Raw genomic sequence first — 27,500 nt, forward strand, 5'->3', positions numbered from 1 at the left:
TTCCCCAACTGACGGCCCACGAGCTGAATTTGGCCTGCAGGTGGTTTTATTTGCCCCCCCCCCCAAGATTTTAGAGCAAAATGTTTATTTTAAAGGTATTGGGAACATATTCAGTTCCCTTGACTTCTTCCACATTTTGTTACAGCCGGATTCTAAAATGGACTGTTCTGCCTAAGTCTGCTCTCTCTCTTTCTCTCTTTCTCTCTCGGAGGACCTGAGCCCTAGGACCATGCCCCAGGACTACCTGGCATGATGACTCCTTGCTGTCCCCTGTCCACCTGGCCGTGCTGCTGCTCCAGTTTCAACTGTTCTGCCTGTCATTATTATTACTGTTCAAAAGTTTGGGGTCACTTGATTTCAAAAGCATAGCGGTGTGTGTGTGTGTATAGCGGTGTGTGTGTGTGTATATAGCGGTGTGTGTGTGTGTATAGCGGTGTGTGTGTGTGTGTATATAGCGGTGTGTGTGTGTGTATATAGGTGTGTGTGTGTGTATAGCGGTGTGTGTGTGTGTGTATATAGCGGTGTGTGTGTGTGTATAGCGGTGTGTGTGTGTGTGTATATAGCGGGTGTGTGTGTGTATATAGCGGTGTGTGCGTATATAGGGGTGTGTGTGTGTATAGCGGTGTGTGTGTGTGTATAGCGGTGTGTGTGTGTGTATAGCGGTGTGTGTGTGTGTATATAGGGGTGTGTGTGTGTATAGGGTGTGTGTGTATATAGCGGGTGTGTGTGTGTATATAGCGGTGTGTGTGTGTGTATATAGCGGTGTGTGTGTGTGTATATAGCGGTGTGTGTGTGTATATAGCGGTGTGTGTGTGTATATAGCGGTGTGTGTGTGTGTATATAGCGGTGGTGTGTGTGTATATAGCGGTGTGTGTGTGTGTATATAGCGGTGTGTGTGTGTGTGTGTGTGTATATAGCGGTGTGTGTGTGTGTGTGTGTATAGCGGTGTGTGTGTGTATATAGCGGTGTGTGTGTATATAGCGGTGTGTGTGTGTGTATATAGCGGTGTGTGTGTGTGTATAGCGGTGTGTGTGTGTGTGTATAGCGGTGTGTGTGTGTGTATAGCGGTGTGTGTGTGTATATAGCGGTGTGTGTGTGTATAGCGGTGTGTGTGTGTATATAGGGGTGTGTGTGTGTATATAGGGGTGTGTGTGTATATAGCGTGTGTGTGTGTATAGCGGTGTGTGTGTGTATAGCGGTGTGTGTGTGTATATAGGGGTGTGTGTGTGTATATAGCGGTGTGTGTGTGTATAGCGGTGTGTGTGTGTATAGCGGTGTGTGTGTGTATAGCGGTGTGTGTGTGTATATAGGGGTGTGTGTGTGTATATAGGGGTGTGTGTGTGTATATAGCGGTGTGTGTGTGTGTATAGCGGTGTGTGTGTGTATATAGGGGTGTGTGTGTATATAGGGTGTGTGTGTGTGTGTGTGTGTGTGTATATAGGGGTGTGTGTGTGTATATAGCGGTGTGTGTGTGTGTGTATATAGCGGTGTGTGTGTGTATATAGGGGTGTGTGTGTATATAGCGGTGTGTGTGTGTGTGTGTGTATATAGGGGTGTGTGTGTGTATAGCGGTGTGTGTGTGTATAGCGGTGTGTGTGTGTGTGTGTGTATAGCGGTGTGTGTGTGTATAGCGGTGTGTGTGTGTGTATAGCGGTGTGTGTGTGTATAGCGGTGTGTGTGTGTGTGTGTGTGTGTATATAGCGGTGTGTGTGTGTATAGCGGTGTGTGTGTGTATAGCGGTGTGTGTGTGTGTATAGCGTGTGTGTGTGTGTGTATAGCGGTGTGTGTGTGTATTGCGGTGTGTGTGTGTGTATAGCGGTGTGTGTGTGTATAGTAGAACCACTGGTTTGAGGTGTATGACAGAGCTGTTGGACATGACCGTGTGGTCTCCCTCCATCAGGTCCAGCTCACTGCGGTCGTCCTGTGCTGATTCATTCAGACTGTTGACTGAGCTGCTCTGGGAGCTGATAGACATACTGGGGATGGACTGGTTACTGCCCACACTGTTCACTGTGTCTGTACGACCTGCACCGTGCTCCACCTCCTAGACACGGAGAGAGAGGCACACAGAGAGAGACACAGAGAGACACAGAGAGAGACACAGAGAGAGAGAGAGAGAGAGAGAGAGAGAGAGAGAGAGAGAGAGAGAGAGAGAGAGAGAGAGAGAGAGAGAGAGAGAGAGAGAGAGAGAGAGAGAGAGAGAGAGAGAGAGAGAGAGAGAGAGAGAGAGAGAGAGAGAGAGACAGAGAGAGAGGGAGAGAGAGAGAGAGAGAGAGAGAGAGAGAGAGAGAGAGAGAGACAGAGACACAGAGAGAGAGAGACAGAGAGAGAGAGACAGAGAGAGAGAGACAGAGAGGGAGGGGGAGAGACACACACAGAGAGACAAAATACGGAGAGAGACAAGAGACATAGGCAGATAGACAGAGATTGGTCAGGTAGTAGGACCTCGTCTCCATCCTGTGTGGAACAAGACCCCCCCTCCCTGAACACACAGACCTCGTCTCCATCCTGTGTCTCAGCCTGTGGTCCGTTGTGAGCTTCTTGAAACAGGATCTTCTTCATCTTACGGTACTGCAGGTTGTCCAGCTCCCTGACCGCCTCTTTGGTCCTCAGGATCAGATCCATCAGAACAGAGTCTGGACGCTCCCGCTGGACAAACGCATGCTACAGGGGGAGGAGAGGGAGGAGAGGGAGGGAGAGAGAGAGAGAGAGAGAGAGAGAGAGAGAGAGAGAGAGAGAGAGAGAGAGAGAGACAGAGAGAGAGAGACAGAGAGAGAGAGAGAGAGAGAGAGAGAGAGAGAGAGAGAGAGAGAGAGACAGAGAGAGAGAGAGAATGAGAGAGAATGAGAGAGAGAGAGAGAGAGAGAATGAAAGAGAGAGAGAATGAGAGAAAGAGAGAGAGAATGAGAGAAAGAGAGAGAGAATGAGAGAGAGAAGGAAGGAAGGAAGGAAGGAAGGAAGGAAGGAAGGAAGGAAGGAAGGAAGGAAGGAAGGAAGGAAGGAAGGAAGGAAGGAAGGAAGGAAGGAGAAAGGTGTTTAAGGAGAGGGTATGTTATCTTGTTTAAGTCAACAGTTATTTTTGAAAGTGTTCTCACGTTTAGTAGATGGTCAGAGTGTGGTCTATCCTGGGGGATTTTCTGAAGGCAGGAATCAACAAAGTTTCTAAAGTAATCCGTCCTGCGAAGAGAGAAGCAGGAAACGAGGGAGGAGGAAAAAGAGGTGGAAAGGGGGGATCAGGAAACGAGGGAGGAGGAGGTGGAAAAGGGGGGAAATGGAAAGGGGTGGAAAGAGGGGGAGAGAGAGGGGGATCAGGAAACGAGGGAGGAGGAAAAAGAGGGGGAGAGAGGGGGGATCAGGAAATGAGGGAGGAGGAAAAAGAGGTGGAAAGAGGGGATCAGGAAACGAGGGGGAGAGGGGGGGATCAGGAAACGAGGGGGAGAGGGGGAAAGGGGTGGAAAGAGGGGAGGAGGGGGAGATCAGGAAACGAGGGGGAGAGGGGGTAAGGGGTGGAAAGAGGGGGGAGGGGGGGATCAGGAAACGAGGGGGAGAGGGGGAAAGGGGTGGAAAGAGGGGGAGAGAGGGGGAGATCAGGAAACGAGGGGGAGAGGGGGAAAGGGGTGGAGACAGAGAGATCAGGAAACGAGGGAGGAGGGAAAGAGGTGGAGACAGAGAGATCAGGAAACGAGGGAGGAGGGAAAGAGGTGGAGACAGAGAGATCAGGAAACGAGGGAGGAGAGAAAGAGGTGGAGACAGAGAGATCAGGAAACGAGGGAGGAGGGAAAGAGGTGGAGACAGAGAGATCAGGAAACGAGGGAGGAGGGAAAGAGGTGGAGACAGAGAGATCAGGAAACGAGGGAGGAGAGAGAGAGGAGGAGACAGAGAGATCAGGGAACGAGGGAGGAGAGAGAGAGGAGACAGAGAGATCAGGAAACGAGGGAGGAGTGAGAGAGGAGGAGACAGAGAGATCAGGAAACGAGGGAGGAGAGAGAGAGGAGGAGACAGAGAGATCAGGAAATGAGGGAGGAGAGAGAGAGGAGGAGACAGAGAGATCAGGAAACGAGGGAAAGGACTTATGAGATAGGGCTGTGTGTGTGTGTGTAGACAGAGAACTCACCAGCCTCTGGAGGAGGAGATTCTGCGCTATGTGGTACAAGGCACTCATGGCGTTCATATTAAACAGAGGAGGCTTCCTCTCCGCTGCGCGCACACACACACACACACACACACACACACACACACACACACACACACACACACACACACACACACACACACACACACACACACACACACACACACACACACACACACACACACACACACACACACACACACACAGGGTTTCTGTTAGGACAACGTAACCGGGAAGATTTGAATGTACCAGACATCTATATGCATTCAGGTCCAAGAGTAGAAACTCTCAGTCTGAATCGGGCCCCATCGGCATAGCCTACTCAGTCTGAATCGGGCCCCATCGGCATAGCCTACTCAGTCTGAATCGGGCCCCATCGGCATAGCCTACTCAGTCTGAATCGGGCCCTATAGGCATAGCCTACTCAGTCTGAATCGGGCCCCATCGGCATAGCCTACTCAGTCTGAATCGGGCCCCATCGGCATAGCCTACTCAGTCTGAATCGGGCCCAGTCTGAATCATCGGCATAGCCTACTCAGTCTGAATCGGGCCCCATCGGCATAGCCTACTCAGTCTGAATCGGGCCCCATAGGCATAGCCTACTCAGTCTGAATCGGGCCCCATCGGCATAGCCTACTCAGTCTGAATCGGGCCCCATCGGCATAGCCTACTCAGTCTGAATCGGGCCCCATCGGCATAGCCTACTCAGTCTGAATCGGGCCCTATAGGCATAGCCTACTCAGTCTGAATCGGGCCCTATAGGCATAGCCTACTCAGTCTGAATCGGGCCCTATCAGCATAGCCTACTCAGTCTGAATCGGGCCCTATCGGCATAGCCTACTCAGTCTGAATCGGGCCCTATCAGCATAGCCTACTCAGTTTTCTCCAATCGGGCCCCATGAAAAAGGCCAAGTCTAACGGGCCCCATCAGCCTACTGAATCGGGCCCCATCGGTTAAAAAAATATTTATTTATTTTTTGCCAAAAGCTGGGCCCCTGGTTCGGCATAGCCTACTCATGTTGTCGATGGAAAACCCCCATCGGCATAGCCTACTCGACACAGGTGATCGGGCCCCATCAGCTTTCCCTACTCAGTCTGAATCACCATCTGGGGCCATCCTCAGAGAATGGGCCCCCACGCATAGCCTACTCAGTCTGGATCGGGTCCAATCATTGAACATTTTAGCTAATGTCTGAATCGGGCTGTCAGTGGTCATCGGCATAGCCTACTCAGTCTGAACCCCCATCGGCTAGCCTACTCAGTCTGAATCGGGCCCTATAGGCATAGCCCTCAGTCTGAATGGGGGGATCGGCATGGAGCCTACTCAGTCTGAATCGGGCCCCATCGGCATAGCCTACTCAGTTTTCTCCAACTTTCGTTTTACTTCAATGAAAAAGGCCAACGGTAACGTAGGCCACGGATTTTACCTTTAAAAAAAATATTTATTTATTTTTTGCCAAAAGCTGGCAATTACTGGTTAACGGAAATCCTGATACACACAGTATGTTACACATATAAACGATGGAAAACCTCCCACACCCTTTACCTAGCTCGACACAGGTGATCCCAAGGGACCAGACATCCACCTTTCCATCATACTGGCCCTCGTCCATGGCCAAGATCACCTCTGGGGCCATCCTGCAGAGAATGGGACGAGGCGGGGCGAGGTGGGGGGATCAATTACAATCATTGAACATTTTGCATAATGTATAGAATTAAAAACTGTCAAGTGGTCAAAGCTTGCCGCCTGGTAGACCCCCATGACTTGTCTGTCTCTGCTGTCCCTCACCAATATGGCGTCCCCACAAAGGAGTTGGCTGGGGAAGCGATGGAGGCGGAGCCAAAGTCAGCAAGCTTGACCTGACCTGGCTCTGTCAGTAGGATGTTACCTGCTTTGATGTCTCTGGGGGAGGGAGAAAGACAGGGAGAGGGGTGGGAGGGAGGGGAGGGAGACAGAGACAGAGGTGGGAGGGAGACAGGGAGGGAGAGGTGGTAGGGAGGGAGGGGGGGGAGAGGGAGGAGGGAGGGAGAGGACAGAGAGAGAGGAGGGAGGGAGGGAGAGAGAGAGAGAGAGGAGAGGAGGGAGAGGAGGGAGGGAGGGAGAGGAGGGAGGGAGGGAGGGAGGGAGGGAGGGAGGGAGGGAGAAAGACAGAGAGACAGAGAGAGGGAGAGATAGACAGACAGAGACAGAGAGAGGGAGGGAGACAGGACAGACAGACAGACAGACAGACAGACAGACAGACAGACAGACAGACAGACAGACAGACAGACAGACAGACAGAGAACCACTGGGTTAGTAGGTGTGATATAATCACCATGCTTCAAACTGTCAGGTAAACCCTCACCTGTGAATCATGTTGTGGGAGTGAAGGTAGGCCAAACCCTGCAAAGCACCATGGGTAATGGCAGCGATCTCCATTTCCTGAAGAGGCTTTTTATGAACTAAATTGGTGAGAGAATATTTCAGAAAACATTTGCTAAGGATTAAACAAGTTGAGCGTAACGGAACCCAAACACACAGTCTAAGTTGACTTGATGCAGTAGAATACATGTCAAATAGAACAGCTGTGGTTTTAAAATGTCTTACCTTCTAGAACATCAGAGGCTGAACCCAGACAGTACTCCATCACTAACTGGACACAGAGAGAACACAGAACACAGAACACACAGAACACAGAACACATTATGATAACAGAACATCAGAGGCTGAACCCAGACAGTACTCCATCACTAACTGGACACAGAGAGAACACAGAACACACAGAACACACAGAACACAGAACACATTATGATAACAGAACATCAGAGGCTGAACCCAGACAGTACTCCATCACTAACTGGACACAGAACACACAGAACACACAACACATTATGATAACAGAACATCAGAGGCTGAACCCAGACAGTACTCCATCACTAACTGGACACAGAACACAGAACACAGAGAACACAGAACACATTATGATAACAGAACATCAGAGGCTGAACCCAGACAGTACTCCATCACTAACTGGACACAGAACACAGAACACACAGAACACATTATGATAACAGAACATTAAGAGAAAGGGGCTAAGAAAGTGTGTGTGTGTTATTGTGTGTGTTCTAGGTAGTAGTCCTCCAAAGTCCTGTGTGTGTGTGTGTGTGTGTGTGTGTGTGTGTGTGTGTGTGTGTGTGTGTGTGTGTGTGTGTGTGTGTGTGTGTGTGTGTGTGTGTGTGTGTGTGTGTGTGTGTGTGTGTGTGTGTGTGTGTGTGTGTGTGTGTGTGTGTTTTACCCATGCTGTGTGTTCTCGTAGGTAGCAGCCCTTGTACTCTATACAGATGGGATGTTGAATCCTCTGGAGAAACTTCACCTCTTTTATGATGTCCTGCCATTTCTGTGTGAGAGACACAATTAAAATGTTTTATTTAACATTTATTAAAACAATTAAATCAAAATGTCCAAAAATAATATAATGTATAATTCAATATGAACATACACATTATACAAATATACATGTAAAAATGCAAAAACACAGTCATGGGAAGCACGTATAAATCATCACAAATCACCCAGAACAGAACAGTTACATTCCTCCCCAAATCAATTACTTACATTGCCTTGTGGGCACCACAACATCAAGATGGTGCACTCAAACTAAAAGCTGATGTAGAAGTCCTGGATGGCTGGCAGCTTGGCCCCAGTGATGTACTGGTCCGTACGCACTACCCTCTGTAGTGCCTTGCGGTTGGAGGCCGAGCAGTTGCCGTACCAGGAAGTGATGCAACCGTTCAGGATGCTCTCGATGGTGCAGCTGTAGAACCTTTTGAGGATCTCAGGACCCATGCCAAATCTTTTTAGTTTCCTGAGGGGGAATAGGCTTTGTCGTGCCCTCTTCATGATTGTCTTGGTGTGTTTGGACCAACCTAGTTTGTTGTTGATGTGAACACCAAGGAATTTGAAGCTCTCAACCTGCTCCACTAAAGCACTGTCGATGAGAATGGGGGCGTGCTCGGTACTCCTTTTCCTGTAGTCCACAATCATCTCCTTAGTCTTGGTTATGTTGAGGGATAGGTTGTTAGGTTGTTGTGTCAACAGCAAACTTAATGATGGTGTTGGAGTCGTGCCTGGCCATGCAGTCGTGGGTGAACAGGGAGTACAGGAGGGGACTGAGCACGCACCCCTGGGGAGCTCCAGTGTTGAGGATCAGCGTGGCAGATGTGTTGCTACCTACCCTTACCACCTGGGGGCGCCCTGTCAGGAAGTCCAGGATCCAGTTGCAGAGGGAGGTATTTAGTCCCAGGTTCCTTAGCTTGGTGATGAGCTTTGAGGGTACTATGGTGTTTGTAAGTCGCTCTGGATAAGAGCGTCTGCTAAATGACTTAAATGTAAATGTAAATGTGTTGAACGCTGAGCTGTAGTCAATGAACAGCATTCTCACGTAGGTGTTCCTTTTGTCCAGGTGGGAAAGGACAGTGTGGAGTGCAATAGAGATTGTATCATCTGTGGATCTTTTTGGGCGGTATGCAAATTGGAGTGGGTCTTGTGTTTCTGGGATAATGGTAATGGCTCACATCAACACCAGCCTTTCAAAGCACTTCATAGCTACGGACGTGTAGTCATTTAGGCAGGTTGCCTTTGTGTTCTTGGGCACAGGGCCTATGGTGGTCTGCTTGAAGCATGTTGGTATTACAGACTGAAAATGTCAGTGAAGACACCTGCCAGTTGGAGCAGAGTACGCATCCTGGTAATCCGTCTGTTGACCTGTTTAAAGGTCTTACACACGTCGGCTACGGAGAGCGTGATCACACAGTCGTCCTGAACAGCTGATGTTCTCATGCATGCCTCAGTTTTGCTTGCCTCGAAGCGAGCATAGAAGTGATTTAGCTCGTCTGGTAGGTTCGTGTCACTAGGCAGCTCGCGGCTGTGCTTCCCTTTGTAGTCTGTAATAGTTTGCAAGCTCTGCCACATCCGACGAGCGTCGGACCCGGTGTAGTATGATTCAATCTTAGTCCTGTATTGATGCTTTGCCTGTTTGATGGTTCGTCTCAGGGCATAACGGGATTTCTAATAAGCTTCTGGGATAGAGTTCCGCACCTTGAAAGCGGCAGCTCTACCCTTTAGCTCAGTGCGAATGTTGCCTGTACTCCATGGCTTCTGGTTGGGTTATGTACGTACAGTCACTGTGGGAGACGACGTCCTCAATGCACTTATTGATGAAGCCAGTGACAGATGTGGTGTATTCCTCAATGCCATCGGAAGAATCCCGGAACATGTTCCAGTCTGTGATAGAACAGTCCTGTAGTTTAGCATCTGCTTCATCTGACCATTTTTTTATAGACCAAGTCACTGGTGCTTCCTGCTTTAATTTTTGCTTGTAAGCAGGAATCAGGAGGACAGAGTTTTGGTTGGATTTACCAAATGGAGGGCGAGGGAGAGCTCTGTACGCGTCTCTGTGTGTGGAGTACAGGTGATCAAGATTTTTTTCCCTCTGGTTGCGCATTTAACATGTTTGTTAGAGATTTGGTAAAACAGATTTAAGTTTCCCTGCATTAAAGTCTCCGGCCACTAGGAGCGCCGCCTCTGGGTGAGTGGTTTCCTGTTTGCTTATTTCCTTATGCAGCTGTCTGAGTGCGGTCTTAGTGCCAGCATCTGTCTTTGGTGGTAAATAAACAGCCACGAAGAGTATAGCTGAAAACTCTCTAGTCAAGTAGTGTGGCCTGCAGTTTATCACAATATACTCTACTTCAGGCGAGCAAAATCTAGAGACGTCCTTACATTTCCTGCACCAGCTGTTGTTTACAAATATACACAGGCCACCTCCACCGTGTCTTACCGGAGTGTGCTGTTCTATCCTGCCGGTACAGCGTGTATTACATTACATTTAAGTCATTTAGCAGACGCTCTTATCCAGAGCGACTTACTGAATATCCATGTCGTCATTCAGCCACGATTCCGTAGGATAGGATATTACAGTTGTTGATGTCCCTTTGGTAGGATATTCGTGACCGTACCTCGTCTAGTTTATTGTCCAATGATGGCACGTTGGCGAGTAATATGGACGGTAATGGCAGCTTTCCTAGTTGTCTTCTGCCGGTCCGGACGAGGCATCCGGCTCTTCGTCCTCTGCCGGTCCGGACGAGGCATCCGGCTCTTCGTCCTCTGCCGGTCCGGACGAGGCATCCGGCTCTTCGTCCTCTGCCGGTCCGGACGAGGCATCCGGCTCTTCGTCCTCTGCCGGTCCGGACGAGGCATCCGGCTCTTCGTCCTCTGCCGGTCCGGACGAGGCATCCGGCTCTTCGTCCTCTGCCGGTCCGGACGAGGCATCCGGCTCTTCGTCCTCTGCGGGTCCGGACGAGGCATCCGGCTCTTCGTCCTCTGCGGGTCCGGACGAGGCATCCGGCTCTTCGTCCTCTGCGGGTCCGGACGAGGCATCCGGCTCTTCGTCCTCTGCCGGTCCGGACGAGGCATCCGGCTCTTCGTCCTCTGCGGGTCTGGACGAGGCATCCGGCTCTTCGTCCTCTGCGGGTCGCTTCCTTTTGCAAATAATTGGGATGTCTGCCCTGTGGGGTGTTTGGAGGATATCGTGTGAGTCCTGCTTGCTGCTGTTGAAGAAATCTTTGTCTACTCCGAGGTGAGTGATCACTGTCCTGATATCCAGAAGCTCTTTCCGTAAGATACGGTTTTAGAAACATTATGTACAAAATCATTTACAAATATCGCAACAACAAAAACACATAATAGAACACATAAGAATTGGTTAGGAGAGCGTAAAACGGACATATTCTCCGCCGCCATTTTGTCTATATGTTTAAAAAAATATATCAAATCAATATCAATCCAAATGCCTAAGTATTTATATTTATGTACATAAAGTTACAACTAAAGTGGTTGCTGTAATAGGACCAAACCTGATTGGTTAACATTTAAAATACATTTATCAGATTTTTATTTTTTTAAAGGCAGAAATTGTACATTTACAAAGGATTCAATAATCTTAGCTAGACAAGGAAGCCTTTGAAAATGGGGTGATAATTATTGAGAAAGAAAGAAAATAGAGAGAAAAGAGGTGGAGAGAGAGAGAGATAGTATTAAAAAATAAACTATAAAAGAGGCAAACTGCTTTGCATTTACTTCAGAGGAGACATTGGTTCTTTAAATCAACCAACATACCTGGGTAAATAAGAGTGCAAAGTGAACACCTAGCCCACTCTGAATGAACACCTAGCCCACTCTGAATGAACACCTAGCCCACTCTGAATGAACACCTAGCCCACTCTGAATGAACACCTAGCCCACTCTGAATGAACACCTAGCCCACTCTGAATGAACACCTAGCCCACTCTGAATGAACACCTAGCCCACTCTGAATGAACACCTAGCCCACTCTGAATGAACACCTAGCCCACTCTGAATGAACACAAACTAAAGACAACGTATGATCTCATGTGTGGCATGTTCCTGTCTGCCTTCGGTCTCCTGGTGGGGAGCGACTCTCATCGTACACAGATTAGGTCTTAATCCAAGTACAGCTACTCCGTCATTAAGAGCAGAAGCAAGGCGAGAGTGAGAGTGTGTGAGAGAGCCGTGGGGTGACCTTGGTGTGTGTGTGTGTGTGTGTGTGTGTGTGTGTGTGTGTGTGTGTGTGTGTGTGTGTGTGTGTGTGTGTGTGTGTGTGTGTGTGTGTGTGTGTGTGTGTGTGTGTGTGTGTGTGTGTGTGTGTGTGTTCAGCTCACACATTTGTATCGGAGTGTGTATGCTTTAACATAATAATTTCTCAAGTGTACTGAGACTTCTGTTTCTGTCGTCCCCTATCAAATAGCAGGTAATAAATATAGTACACAACGTGTCTGTCTCACCTCGTTGGACTGCTTTCCACTATAAGACATCTTCTTGATGGCCACCACCTCTGTAGATCGTACATCCCGCGCCTTAGACACAGAGAACACAGGTGGGACAAGAGGCCTGTTACAGGAGGACTATTACAGGTGGACTATTACAGGAGGACAGGAGGACTATTACAGGAGGACTATTACAGGAAGCCTATTACAGGAGGACTATTACAGGTGGACTATTACAGGAGGACTATTACAGGAAGCCTATTACAGGAGGACTATTACAGGTGGACTATTACAGGAGGACAGGAGGACTATTAAAGGAGGACTATTACAGGAAACCTATTAAAGGAGGACTATTACAGGTGGACTATTACAGGTGGACTATTACAGGTGGACTATTACAGGAGGACAGGAGGACTTTTACAGGAAGCCTATTACAGGTGGACTACTACAGGAGGACTATTACAGGTGGACTATTACAGGAGGACTATTACAGGTGGGACAGGAGGACTATTACAGGTGGGCTATTACAGGTGGGACAGGAGGACTATTACAGGTGGGCTATTACAGGAGGGCTGTTACAGGGGGACTATTACAGGGGGACTATTACAGGTGGGCTATTACAGGAGGATTATTACAGGAGGGCTATTACAGGAGGACTATTACAGGGGGGCTATTACAGGAGGGCTATTACAGTAGGGACAGGAACCCTATTACAGGAGGACTATTACAGGAGGACAAGAGGACTTTTACAGGAAGCCTATTACAGGAGGACTATTACAGGTGGACTATTACAGGAGGACAATTACAGGTGGGACAGGAGGACTATTACAGGAGGACTATTACAGGAGGACTATTACAGGAGGACTATTACAGGTGGGACAGGAGGACTATTACAGGAGGACTATTACAGGTGGACTATTACAGGTGGGACAAGAGGCCTGTTACAGGTGGACTATTACAAGAGGACAGGAGGACTATTACAGGAAGCCTATTACAGGAGGACTATTACAGGTGGGACAGGAGGACTATTACAGGTGGGCTATTACAGGAGGACTATTACAGGAGGGAAATTACAGGAGGGCCAGGAACCCTATTACAGGGGGACTATTACAGGAGGACATTTACAGGTGGGACAGGAGGACTATTACAGGTGGGCTACTACAGGGGGACTATTACATGGGGACTATGACAGGAGGACTATGACAGGAGGTCTATTACAGGGGGACTATGACAGGAGGACTATTACAGGAGGACTATTACATGGGGACTATTACAGGGGGACTATGACAGGAGGACTATAACAGGGGGACTATTACAGGGGGACTATTACAGGAGGACAATTACAGGTGGGACAGGGGGACTATTACAGGAGGACTATGACAGGGCGACTATTACATGAGGACTATTATAGGGGGACTATTAAAGTAGGGACAGGAACCCTATTACAGCAGGACTATGACAGGAGGACTATGACAGGAGGACTACGACAGGAGGACTATGACAGGGGGACTATGACAGGGGGACTATGACAGGAGGACTATGACAGGAGGACTATGACAGGGGGACTATGACAGGGGGACTATGACAGGAGGACTATGACAGGAGGACTATGACAGGAGGACTATGACAGGAGGACTATGACAGGGGGACTATTACAGGGGGACTATTACAGGGGGACTATTACAGGAGGACTATGACAGGGCGACTATTACATGAGGACTATTACAGGGGGACTATTACAGTAGGGACAGGAACCCTATTACAGGAGGACTACTACAGGAGGACTATGACAGGAGGACTATGACAGGAGGACTATGACAGGAGGACTATGACAGGGGGACTATGACAGGGGGACTATGACAGGGCGACTATTACATGAGGACTATTACAGGGGGATTATTACAGTACAGTAGGGACAGGAACCCTATTACAGGAGGACTATTACAGGAGGACTATTACAGGAGGACTATGACAGGAGGACTATGACAGGAGGACTATGACAGGGGGACTATGACAGGGGGACTATGACAGGGGGACTATGACAGGAGGACTATGACAGGGGGACTATTACAGGAGGACTATTACTGGAGGACTATGACAGGAGGACTATTACAGGTGGACTATTACAGGAGGACAGGAGGACTTTTACAGGAAGCCTATTACAGGGGGACTATTACAGTACAGTAGGGACAGGAACCCTATTACAGGAGGACTATTACAGGAGGACTATTACAGGAGGACTATGACAGGAGGACTATGACAGGAGGACTATGACAGGGGGACTATGACAGGGGGACTATTACAGGAGGACTATGACAGGAGGACTATGACAGGGGGACTATTACAGGAGGACTATTACTGGAGGACTATGACAGGAGGACTATTACAGGTGGACTATTACAGGAGGACAGGAGGACTTTTACAGGAAGCCTATTACAGGGGGACTATTACAGGGGGACTATTACAGGAGGACTATTACAGGGGGACTATTACAGGAGGACATTTACAGGTGGGACAGGGGGACTATTACAGGAGGGCTATGACAGGGCGACTAATATATGAGGACTATTACAGGGGGACTATTACAGGAGGACTATGACAGGGGGACTATGACAGGAGGACTATGACAGGAGGACTATTACAGGGGGACTATTACAGGGGGACTATTACAGGTGGACTATTACAGAAGGACTATTACAGGGGGACTATTACAGGAGGGCCAGGAACCCTATTACAGGGGGGCTATTACAGGGGGACTATTAGAGGAGGACTATGACAGGAGGACTATGACAGGGCGACTATTACATGAGGACTATTACAGGAGGACTATTACAGGGGGACTATTACAGGAGGACTATTACAGGAGGACTATAACAGGGGGACTATTACAGGGGGACTATTACAGGGGACTATTACAGGGGGACTATTACAGGGGGACTATTACAGGAGGACTATTACAGGGGGACATTTACAGGTGGGACAGGGGGACTATTACAGGAGGGATATGACAGGGCGACTAATATATGAGGACTATTACAGGGGGACTATTACAGGAGGACTATGACAGGGGGACTATGACAGGAGGACTATTACAGGGGGACTATTACAGGGGGACTATTACAGAAGGACTATTACAGGGGGACTATGACAGGAGGACTATTACAGGGGGACTATTACAGGGGGACTATTACATGTGGACTATTACAGAAGGACTATTACAGGGGGACTATTACAGGAGGGCCAGGAACCCTATTACAGGGGGGCTATTACAGGGGGACTATTAGAGGAGGACTATTACAGGGGACTATTACAGGGGGACTATTACAGGTGGGACAGGAACCCTATTACAGGGGGACTATTACAGGTGGACTATTACAGGAGGACTATTACAGGAAGCCTATTACAGGTGGACTATTACAGGAGGACTATTACAGGTGGACTATTACAGGTGGGACAGGAGGACTATTACAGGTGGGCTATTACAGGAGGACTATTAAAGGGGGACTATTACAGGGGGACTATTACAGGAGGACTATTACAGGGGGACTATGACAGGGGGACTATAACAGGGGACTATTACAGGGGACTATTACAGGAGGACTATTACAGGGGGACTATAACAGGAGGACATTTAAACGTGGGACAGGGGGACTATTACAGGAGGACTATGACAGGGGGACTATGACAGGGGGACTATTACATGAGGACTATTACAGGCGGACTATTACAGTAGGGACAGGAACCCTATTACAGGAGGACTATTACAGGAGGACTATTACAGGAGGACATTTACAGGTGGGACAGGGGGACTATTACAGGAGGACTATGACAGGGCGACTATTACATGAGGACTATTACAGGGGGACTATTACAGTAGGGACAGGAACCCTATTACAGGAGGACTATTACAGGAGGACTATGACAGGAGGACTATGACAGGGGGACTATTACAGGAGGACTATTACTGGAGGACTATGACAGGAGGACTATTACAGGAGGACTATTACAGTAGGACTATTACAGGGGGACTATTACTGGAGGACTATGACAGGAGGACTATTACATGAGGACTATGACAGGGGGACAGTGGTCATTAGGGTGCAGATAAGTGTGTGTGTGTGTGTGTGTGTGTGTGTGTGTGTGTGTGTGTGTGTGTGTGTGTGTGTGTGTGTGTGTGTGTGTGTGTGTGTGTGTGTGTGTGTGTGTGTGTGTGTGTGTGTGTGTGTGTGTGTGTACATACAAAGTAGACGGCTCCGAAGCTGCCATGTCCTATCTCTCGGAGGTCAGAGAACAGTTTCTCTGGGTCTTCCTTGAAGAACAGCTCGGCTACCTCCGGGTCCTTTAGGCTGCCCGCCCGCACAGAGGAGGGCATGCTGGGTAATGTAGTCTGCTGTCTCCCGGCAGGGCGGGGGGCAGGACCAGGGGACTATCTGGGCGCGGCTGCGTCTACGCCAGAGCAGTCGACGACTCATCGGCTGGAGTGGAGGGGCTGGAGCATGGGCCCCTGGAGGGAGAGAGAGAGAGGAGGTGAGACAGAGAGGAGAGGGAGACAGAGAGGAGAGGGAGACAGACAGAGAGGGGAGGGAGAGAGAGAGGGAGAGAGGGGAGACAGACAGAGAGGGGGGGGAGAGAGAGAGAGACAGACAGACAGAGAGGGAGACAGACAGAGAGGGGAGGGGAGACAGAGAGGGGAGGGAGACAGAGAGGGGAGGGAGACAGAGAGGGAGACAGACAGAGAGGGGAGGGAGAGAGAGAGGGAGAGAGGGGAGACAGACAGAGAGGGGAGGGAGATACAGAGGGAGACAGACAGACAGAGAGGGAGACAGACAGAGAGGGAGACAGACAGAGAGGGGAGGGGAGACAGAGAAGGGGAGGGAGACAGAGAGGGGAGGGAGACAGAGAGGGGAGGGAGACAGAGAGGGGAGGGAGACAGAGAGGGGAGGGAGACAGAGAGGGGAGGGAGGCAGAGAGGGAGGGAGACAGAGAGGGGAGGGAGACAGAGAGGGGAGGGGAGACAGAGAGGGAAGGAGACAGAGAAGAGAGGGAGACAGAGAGGAGAGGGAGACAGAGAGGGAAGACAGACAGAGAGAAACTATATTGGTGCATATTTATCAAAACAGACAAATGTTTTAGAAGGAGAAACCAGAAGCAGAAACATCATGTCCTTTGTCAGACAACAATGGGCTCACTCTGCTTACTGGGGTGGCAGGTAGCCTAGTGGTTAGAGTGTAGGGGCGGCAGGTAGCCTAGTGGTTAGAGTGTGGGGCAGCAGGTAGCCTAGTGGTTAGAGTGTAGGGCGGTAGGTAGCCTAGTGGTTAGAGTGTAGGGGGCGGCAGGTCTAGTGGTTAGAGTGTAGAGGGGGCAGGTAGCCTAGTGGTTAGAGTGTGGGGGCAGGTAGCCTAGTGGTTAGAGTGTAGAGGCAGCAGGTCTAGTGGTTAGAGTGTAGGGGCGGCAGGTAGCCTAGTGGTTAGAGTGTAGGGGGCAGGTAGCCTAGTGGTTAGAGTGTAGGGGCGGCAGGTAGCCTAGTGGTTAGAGTGTAGGGGGCAGGTAGCCTAGTGGTTAGAGTGTAGGGGGACAGGTAGCCTAGTGGTTAGAGTGTAGGGGCGGCAGGTAGCCTAGTGGTTAAAGTGTATGGGTGGCAGGTAGCCTAGTGGTTAGAGTGTGGGGGGGGGCAGGTAGTCTAGTGGTTAGAGTGTAGGGGGGGCAGGTAGCCTAGTGGTTAGAGTGTAGGGTGGGGCAGGTAGTCTAGTGGTTAGAGTGTAGGGGGGGGCAGGTAGTCTAGTGGTTAGAGTGTAGGGGCGGCAGGTAGTCTAGTGGTTAGAGTGTAGGGGCGGCAGGTAGTCTAGTGGTTAGAGTGTAGGGCCAGTAACCGAAAGGTCGCTGGATTGAATCCCCGAGCTGACATGGTAAAAATCTGTCATTCTGCCCCTGAACAAGGCAGTTAACCCACTGTTCCCCTGAACAAGGCAGTTAACCCACTGTTCCCCTGAACAAGGCAGTTAACCCACTGTTCCCCTGAACAAGGCAGTTAACCCACTGTTCCCCTGAATAAGGCAGTTAACCCACTGTTCCCCTGAACAAGGCAGTTAACCCACTGTTCCCCTGTTCCACTGAACAAGGCAGTTAACCCACTGTTCCCTGAACAAGGCAGTTAACCACTGTTTAACCCACTGTTCCTAGACCAGTTAACCCTCTGTTCCCCTGAACAAGGCAGTTAACCCACTGTTCCTAGACCAGTTAACCCACTGTTCCCCTGAACAAGGCAGTTAACCCACTGTTCCTAGACCAGTTAACCCACTGTTCCTAGACCAGTTAACCCACTGTTCCTACACCAGTTAACCCACTGTTCCTAGACCAGTTAACCCACTGTTCCTAGACCAGTTAACCCACTGTTCCTACACCAGTTAACCCACTGTTCCTACACCAGTTAACCCACTGTTCCTAATATATATGCCATTTAGCAGACGCTTTTATCCAAAGCGACTTACAGTCATGTGTGCATACATTCACTGGGTTCCCCTGAACAACCCTGGCAGTTAACCCATGGTCTACCAACTGAGCTACAGAAGGACCAGTTAACCCACTGTTCCCCTGAACAAGGCAGTTAACCCACTGTTCCTAGACCAGTTAACCCACTGTTCCTAGACCAGTTAACCCACTGTTCCTAGACCAGTTAACCCACTGTTCCTAGACCAGTTAACCCACTGTTCCTAGACCAGTTTACCCACTGTTCCTAGACCAGTTAACCCACTGTTCCCCTGAACAAGGCAGTTAACCCACTGTTCCTAGACCAGTTAACCCACTGTTCCTAGACCAGTTAACCCACTGTTCCTAGACCAGTTAACCCACTGTTCCTACACCAGTTAACCCACTGTTCCTAGACCAGTTAACCCACTGTTCCTAGACCAGTTAACCCACTGTTCCTAGACCAGTTAACTCACTGTTCCCCGGACCTAGGTACGTGTTGTCGCTGACATCAGTGCTGTATATCTTCCTGTCACTAGAGTGACAGTTGGTCCATTAAACAAATATCATCTTTCTGGTGATCGGACATAAATGTTATTTCCTCAAAAATGTAAGAATTCAGCTTTGAATATTCTTTTGTAAGGGCTTTAAAAAAAACTTTTACCTCCTGTGTGTGTGTGTGTGTGTGTGTGTGTGTGTGTGTGTGTGTGTGTGTGTGTGTGTGTGTGTGTGTGTGTGTGTGTGTGTGTGTGTGTGTGTGTGTGTGTGTGTGTGTGTGTGTGTGTGTGTGTGTGTGTGTGTGGGGTCATTTGGTGGAATTATCACAAAAAGACACACCTTGCCCAGGTGGCATAATCAAGGCAGCTCAGGACTCAGGACCCCACTTCTATTCACTCAAACGTAAAAACACGACACAAGAAGAGAGTGTTCTTGCATCATCAAAGGGCACCTCGACAGAAACATTATTTCGTGTTGTTTTGGGGCGTGGAAGCTAAATAAAGGACTGCAGCAGAAACACTGAAACACTGAAACACTGAAAGACTGAAACACTGACAAACACTGAAACACTGAAACACTGAAACACTGAAACACTGAAAGACTGAAAGACTGAAACACTGAAGGACTGAAACACTGAAACACTGAAACACTGAATGAAACACTGAAACACTGAAGGACTGAAACACTGAAAGACTGAAACACTGAAAACTGAAGGACTGAAACACTGAAACACTGAAACACTGAAAGACTGAAACTGAAGGACTGAAACACTGAAACACTGAAACACTGAAAGACTGAAACACTGAAGGACTGAAGGACTGAAAGACTGAAGGACTGAAACACTGAAGGACTGAAACACTGAAGGACTGAAACACTGAAAGACTGAAGGACTGAAGGACTGAAAGACTGAAGGACTGAAACACTGAAAAGGACTGAAACACTGAAGGACTGAAACACTGAAAGACTGAAGGACTGAAAGACTGAAAGACTGAAACATTTACATTTTACATTTAAGTCATTTAGCAGACGCTCTTATCCAGAGCGACTTACAAATTGGTGCATTCACCTTATGAAACACTGAAACACTGAAGGACTGAAACACTGAAACACTGAATTTAATTTAAATGTAGAACCCTAATATTGCACAAATGAATGTCACTTTAGAAATGACAGGCTTTTGTCTATACATTTTGATTTTTGGGGGAATAAAAAGATTGTCTTTACAGGGTTAAAAAGGTGTTTATAGAGTACAACATGTGCCTCAAAAGTAGCTACAATTCATATAGGCCCAATATTGCTATCTATATATACAGTGAGACAAAAAAAGTATTTAGTCAGCCACGAATTGTGCAAGTTCTCCCACTTAAAAAGATGAGAGAGGCCTGTAATTTTCATCATAGGTACACTTCAACTATGACAGACAAAACAAGATGTTTTTTTCTCCAGAAAATCACATTGTAGGATTTTTAATTAATTAATTTGCTCTTAAACGCTAGTAAAACCAAATGCATGCTCTTCAACCATTTGCTGCCTGCACCCACACGCACGACTAGCATCACCACCCTGGATGGTTCCGACCTTGAATATGTGGACATCTATAAGTACCTAGGTGTCTGGCTAGACTGCAAACTCTCAATCCAGAGTCATATTAAACATCTCCAATCCAAAATCAAATCTAGAATCGGCTTTCTATTCCGCAACAAAGCTTCTTTCTCTCACGCCGCCATACTTACCCTCGTAAAACTGACTATCCTATCGATCCTCGACTTCGGCGATGTCATCTACAAAATAGCTTCCAATACTCTACTCAGCAAACTGGATGCAGTCTATCACAGTGCCATCCGTTTTGTTACCAAAGCACCTTATACCACCCACCACTACGACCTGTATGCTCTAGTCGGCTGGCCCTCGCTACATGTTCGTCGCCAGACCCACTGGCTCCAGGTCATCTATAAGTCTATGCTAGGTAAAGCTCCGCCTTATCTCAGTTCACTGGTCACGATGGCAACACCCACCCGTAGCACCCGCTCCAGCAGGTGTATCTCACTGATCATCCCTAAAGCCAACACCTCATTTGGCCGCCTTTCCTTCCAGTTCTCTGCTGCCTGTGACTGGAACGAATTGCAAAAATCGCTGAAGTTTGAGACATTTATCTCCCTCGCCAACTTTAAACATCTGCTATCTGAGCAGCTAACCGATCGCTGCAGCTGTACATAGTCCATCGGTAAATGGCCCACCCAATTTACCTACCTCATCCCCATACTGTTTTTATTTACTTTTCTGCTCTTTTGCACACCAGTATCTCTACTTGCACATCATCATCTGCTCATCCATCACTCCAGTATTAATCTGTTAAATTGTAATTATTCGTTCCTATGGCCTATTTATGACCTTGCCTCCTCAAGCCTTTTGCACACACTGTATATAGACTTTCTTTTTCTCTACTGTGTCATTGACTTGTTTATTGTTTTATTCCATGTGTAACTCTGTGTTGTCGGCTGTGTCACACTGCTTTGCTTTATCTTGGCCAGGTCACAGGTGTAAATGAGAACTTGTTCTCAACTAGCCTACCTGGTTAAATAAAGGTGTTCTCAACTAGCCTACCTGGTTAAATAAAGGTGTTCTCAACTAGCCTACCTGGTTAAATAAAGGTGTTCTCAACTAGCCTACCTGGTTAAATAAAGGTGTTCTCAACTAGCCTACCTGGTTAAATAAAGGTGTTCTCAACTAGCCCACCTGGTTAAATAAAGGTGTTCTCAACTAGCCCACCTGGTTAAATAAAGGTGTTCTCAACTAGCCTACCTGGTTAAATAAAGGTGTTCTCAACTAGCCTACCTGGTTAAATAAAGGTGTTCTCAACTAGCCTACCTGGTTAAATAAAGGTGTTCTCAACTGGTTAAATAAAGGTGTTCTCAACTAGCCTACCTGGTTAAATAAAGGTGTTCTCAACTAGCCTACCTGGTTAAATAAAGGTGTTCTCCTAAAGGTGTTCTCAACCCACCTGGTTAAATAAAGGTGTTCTCAACTAGCCTACCTGGTTAAATAAAGGTGTTCTCAACTAGCCTACCTGGTTAAATAAAGGTGTTCTCAACTAGCCTACCTGGTTAAATAAAGGTATTCTCAACTAGCCTACCTGGTTAAATAAAGGTGTTCTCAACTAGCCTACCTGGTTAAATAAAGGTGTTCTCAACTAGCCTACCTGGTTAAATAAAGGTGTTCTCAACTAGCCTACCTGGTTAAATAAAGGTGTTCTCAACTAGCCTACCTGGTTAAATAAAGGTGTTCTCAACTAGCCCACCTGGTTAAATAAAGGTGTTCTCAACTAGCCTACCTGGTTAAATAAAGGTGTTCTCAACTAGCCTACCTGGTTAAATAAAGGTGTTCTCAACTAGCCTACCTGGTTAAATAAAGGTGTTCTCAACTAGCCTACCTGGTTAAATAAAGGTGTTCTCAACTAGCCTACCTGGTTAAATAAAGGTGTTCTCAACTAGCCCACCTGGTTAAATAAAGGTGTTCTCAACTAGCCTACCTGGTTAAATAAAGGTGTTCTCAACTGGCCTACCTGGTTAAATAAAGGTGTTCTCAACTAGCCTACCTGGTTAAATAAAGGTGTTCTCAACTAGCCTACCTGGTTAAATAAAGGTGTTCTCAACTAGCCTACCTGGTTAAATAAAGGTGTTCTCAACTAGCCTACCTGGTTAAATAAAGGTGTTCTCAACTAGCCTACCTGGTTAAATAAAGGTGTTCTCAACTAGCCTACCTGGTTAAATAAAGGTGTTCTCAACTAGCCCACCTGGTTAAATAAAGGTGTTCTCAACTAGCCTACCTGGTTAAATAAAGGTGTTCTCAACTAGCCTACCTGGTTAAATAAAGGTGTTCTTAACTGGCCTACCTGTTAAATAAAGGTGTTCTCAACTGGCCTACCTGTTAAATAAAGGTGTTCTCAACTAGCCTACCTGGTTAAATAAAGGTGTTCTCAATTAGCCTACCTGGTTAAATAAAGGTGTTCTCAACTAGCCTACCTGGTTAAATAAAGGTGTTCTCAACTAGCCTACCTGGTTAAATAAAGGTGTTCTCAATTAGCCTACCTGGTTAAATAAAGGTGTTCTCAACTAGCCTACCTGGTTAAATAAAGGTGTTCTCAACTAGCCTACCTGGATAAATAAAGGTGTTCTTAACTAGCCTACCTGGTTAAATAAAGGTGTTCTTAACTAGCCTACCTGGTTAAATAAAGGTTTTCTCAACTAGCCTACCTGGTTAAATAAAGGTGTTCTTAACTAGCCTACCTGGTTAAATAAAGGTGTTCTCAACTACCCTACCTGGTTAAATAAATACAAATGTACAACATTAACAATGTCTACACTGCATTTCTGATCAATTTTATGTTATTTTAACGGTGTGGGGGGAATGGGGCCTGGGGTGGACCGGCTCTGGCTGGGAGAGAGAGAGGGAGGCTGTATGAGTCCAATAGACTATAGAACAGTCACAGTCAGTGTGCCAACAGTGACCAGGCCTGAGGCGGGGAAGGGGGGATTAAAAAATAATAATAATAATAATAATTTATAGCCCTGCTCACGGGGAAACAAAACAAGCTACGTGGAAATCAAGTAATTGAACCGATATCAGTCAATTAGTCGGCCCCCTCCACGACAACGCGCATGAGGATCTCTAGGGGGGGGGGCAGTTATTAAACAACTAATCATTCAATACATCATAAGCCATTTAGCAGACGCGAAGTACAGTCATGCGCTCGTATATTTTATTTATGGTCGAGTCCAGAGAATCAAACCCACTACGCTTGCATTGTTTAATAATGTGTTTGTTTACAAAAACATTTAAAATAGCTACAACCCATGTAGCTAAACTCTCACTAGTCTAGTGATGGCCGATTCAATCATTCATTGCAGGCGAGACCTTCTTAGTTGGTTGATAACGAGCTAATACCACCGGCTGTGATATAGCCTACTGTACTGTACATTCAGACTCATAGAAAGCTAAGTGCTTAAATACAATGTTGTTTTTTAAAACGCAATAATATATTGCATCATCATTCCCAACACTCCACATGGGTGTGCAGCAGGAAGGACAGAAAACGGGGAGTCGTTGCCAACTTGTCATTATCTAACAAATAAAACAAAACATAAATGGCAAAAAACATCTCTAAGTACATTCTGTCACCATTTGAGTATGAGTACTGTGCAACACTGGTGAACAGGCACAGTCAGGGCCAAGATAGAAGAGCTTGTCGAGTCAGTATGTTACGCAATGTCAACACACAGAACATTAGGAATGCGACTCACAAACCAGCCAGCATGAATATACAAGCGTACAAAGGAAGCCATACATTTACATTTACATTTAAGTCATTTAGCAGACGCTCTTAACCAGAGCGACTTACAAATTGGTGCATTCACCTTATGACATCCAGTGGAACAGTCACTTTACAATAGTGCATCTAAATCTTAAAGAGGGGGGGGGGTGAGAGGGATTACTTATCCTATCCTAGGTATTCCATACCCGAATAACTAGAACCGAGTTTGTCAAGTTGCTTAATTGCATGGCTGTACAACATTTCACTTTAGTAGTGAAACGGGGGGGGGGGGGTATTCATTACACCGATTCTGCAACAAATAAACCTTTTACTCCCAACAGAATCTCTCGTTTTCAGGTTTGGACAAATTTGTCTCGGTCCCTCCTCCTTTCGTTGTTTGTTTCCTTAAACAGTAAACGGTTTCCGTTGCAGGACGTAATGAATACACACACCTGCAGTGTCCCATGCTTGTGCCGTGATATTGATCATTGTTGCAGTGGAAACTCCCCCAGCCAGTAGCTTTGGGGGGCGGATGGGGCTGGGGGGAGTTGCAACAGTGAGACAAAACAACAAAGGGAGTGTCAAAGGAGGAGAAGAAGAAGAAGAAGAAGAAGAAGAAGAAGAAGAAGAAGAAGAAGAAGAAGAAGAAGAAGAAGAAGAAGAAGAGGAGGAGAAGAAGAAGAAGGAGAAGGAGAAGGAGAAGAAGGAGAAGAAGAAGAAGAAGAAGAAGAAGAAGAAGAAGAAGAAGAAGACTACATAGAAAAGGATTAGCTGGCCAGCACCACTGAGGATAGCTTGATACCAGCCCATAATGGACCAAAAAAAACACCTTATAATGAACTTCTGGTCCCAAGGAACCGTGTTCTGTTTCAGAGGATGAATTGGCCAAATTACTCCCCATCTAAACGTTGAATCCATTCTCACTGCTGGTAAAGTTGTAGACCCATTAAAAGACCTCTTCATATCACATAAACTAATATTTCTCAACATGCTAAATATACACTTACTGTAACTTACACTGTTTAACACAGGCTACTGTGGACAGGATCCCCCCCAGTGACAACACATTTACACACACAGGTGTGTTAAAACTCAGATACCTGTAGCTAAATAAAATAAAAAGGTGAGTATATCTACATGTTTTGTTTTGCATTTTGTATAAATATGTTTTGTCAGTTAACTAACATTAGTTAGTTAACTGTTACAAAATGTTACAAAATGTTTACACATTAAAATAAGACAATTCGCTTCAAGCTACAGTCGGTTAGCCACATTATAGCCACATTATAGCTAACTACATACTTTAGTCATCAATCCTCAAAGGAAAGATGATCATTTCCCCCGACATCTAGTTAACTTCACTTAGTTAATCATCATCCACATTATAGGCGCTCTAGTTGACTATCGCATCGTTATCAATGATACATTAGCTAACCATAATAGCTAATAAATAATAATAATAGCTGCTAACCAGATAAAGATTTTCTCACCACACTACTAAAGATTGTGGGTTGAATCTTACAACCCGACACTTACCGATCAGAGTCCAGGTTCAGGTAGAACCGGAGAGAAAGCGACAGATTGGAGCTTTTTTCCTCCAGGTTGACCGATACCGACTCCTTGTATGTTGTCCACCGTAAAAACAATAAAATAAAATAAAAACAACTTGTGTTAACGTGTGTACAGAATAACAGGTCATTCGAGGTCTTGGAAAAAAATATATATATACTAAAGATATTTTGGTATTAAAAAAAAATAAACAAACCCCCCCCTCAACCAGTTAGATAATGAAAGTTTTCTATTCCCTCCTAGTCCGTTTCCAAAGATGGCGGCTGTGAGACTTCACCCTCCTCCTGACAATCACCGGGCAAAATATATCACAAAAAAACACATGCAAAAAATAAAAATAACTCTGTTAAAACTGAAAGGTGACAGTCAGACCTTAGTTCCAACCCGTATGATTAGTGTGCCATTTTGGCCACAATATTTTTCCCTTGAATGGCCTTGTCGCTGTTTCCCACCGGGTGGGTGCTGAAGTTACCGTCCGCTATCCACCCACCCCCTCCGGAACCATCTAGTCAACCTCCGCAATCTGGGTCCCCACCGGTAGGGCGGAGGAGGTGTGGGAGAGAGGGAACTCATAGTTGGTTATAATGACAGCATAGGCGAAATTGCAGCTGGTGGATGGGGGGGACATGCCATCCCCCCTCCCAACAAAAAAGCATATGAACAATTGTCTTAATCAATTGCAAAATGTGTAGAATTGTAGGAAATTAGCTTTAACTTTGCTGTCCCCCCCCCCAAAAAAAAATGTCCAACTCCTACTTACCTAAACAGAAATGGCGATTGTGGCTTTGGTGGGTCATCGATGTGTCATCTGGTCATGCACACCTTGACCAATGTAGCTAATTTGTTAGCTAAGCTAGCTACTGACACCATTTCACAGGATTTTATTGTTTTTTTTTGTGGGGAGGGGGGTAGGAGGTGATGGGGGGGGAGCGATGGGGGTAGGGAGCGATGGGGTCAGCTCAGTGCTTCAGAATTGACCATTTTCCTAAATCTTCCCCCTATTGACAAAGTCTGTATTCATTACAATACTTCACAGCTGAACTGCAGGCTGTTATATATGTTATTTTTGCATTTTCCCCCTAAACTCCACCTTTACAGTAACTGTCTAGTTTTCCAGATTTCTATGAAATATGGTCTATAATTAATTACAATATCAGTGAAATCATTTTAATTCCCAAAATGTTTAATTAAGTATGTTAAAAGCAGCTTTTCTGTGTTGGAATGGTGTGGGCGTATACCGGCCATTAAACATATTCATGGGAGTAGACCGCTGAGTGGCCGGCTCCACTTCCTCAGGAGGATAACGTCATCCTTTATGAGGAAGTAGAAAGCATTTTTTAAACGGTTTGTTTGAGATACAAGTTTTAGGTACCCCCCCCCCCCTAACCCTTCTTACTATATATTTCCTTCAACCAATCAAATCAGACGCTACTTGTGTCAGTGCCAAGCATGTTGAGTACCCTTCCCTATAAGCATGTTGAGTACCCTTCCCTATAAGCACGTTGAGTACCCTTCCCTATAAGCATGTTGAGTACCCTTCCCTATAAGCACGTTGAGTACCCTTCCCTATAAGCACGTTGAGTACCCTTCCCTATAAGCACGTTGAGTACCCTTCCCTATAAGCATGTTGAGTACCCTTCCCTATAAGCATGTTGAGTACCCTTCCCTATAAGCATGTTGAGTACCATTCCCTATAAGCACGTT

General features: G+C 46.8%; 1 protein-coding gene across 2 annotated transcripts in view; it reads right to left on the reverse strand.

The window, feature by feature from the left end:
- LOC124015186 (serine/threonine-protein kinase TAO1-like) overlaps positions 1 to 26,306 on the reverse strand; it is a 51,903-nt gene extending 25,597 nt beyond the window's left edge. The window contains exons 1-12 of one of the 2 annotated variants that reach the window (XM_046330206.1): positions 25,764 to 26,306; positions 16,194 to 16,457; positions 11,972 to 12,043; positions 7,408 to 7,509; positions 6,720 to 6,765; positions 6,478 to 6,574; positions 5,922 to 6,035; positions 5,679 to 5,770; positions 4,104 to 4,197; positions 3,096 to 3,177; positions 2,497 to 2,664; positions 1,844 to 2,044 (exon numbers count right to left, since the gene is read on the reverse strand). In XM_046330206.1, coding sequence (XP_046186162.1) covers positions 1,844 to 2,044; positions 2,497 to 2,664; positions 3,096 to 3,177; positions 4,104 to 4,197; positions 5,679 to 5,770; positions 5,922 to 6,035; positions 6,478 to 6,574; positions 6,720 to 6,765; positions 7,408 to 7,509; positions 11,972 to 12,043; positions 16,194 to 16,325 — 1,200 coding nt within the window. In that variant the 5' untranslated portion in view covers positions 16,326 to 16,457; positions 25,764 to 26,306. Of the gene's footprint in view, positions 1 to 1,843; positions 2,045 to 2,496; positions 2,665 to 3,095; positions 3,178 to 4,103; positions 4,198 to 5,678; positions 5,771 to 5,921; positions 6,036 to 6,477; positions 6,575 to 6,719; positions 6,766 to 7,407; positions 7,510 to 11,971; positions 12,044 to 16,193; positions 16,458 to 25,763 lie in introns of those variants that run through there. The other variant, XM_046330196.1, reaches the window with a different exon arrangement.
- Between the last annotated feature and the right edge of the window lie 1,194 nt (positions 26,307 to 27,500).

This window comes from Oncorhynchus gorbuscha, linkage group LG02 (assembly GCF_021184085.1).
Source record: "Oncorhynchus gorbuscha isolate QuinsamMale2020 ecotype Even-year linkage group LG02, OgorEven_v1.0, whole genome shotgun sequence".
NCBI classification, from domain to species: Eukaryota; Metazoa; Chordata; class Actinopteri; order Salmoniformes; family Salmonidae; genus Oncorhynchus; species Oncorhynchus gorbuscha.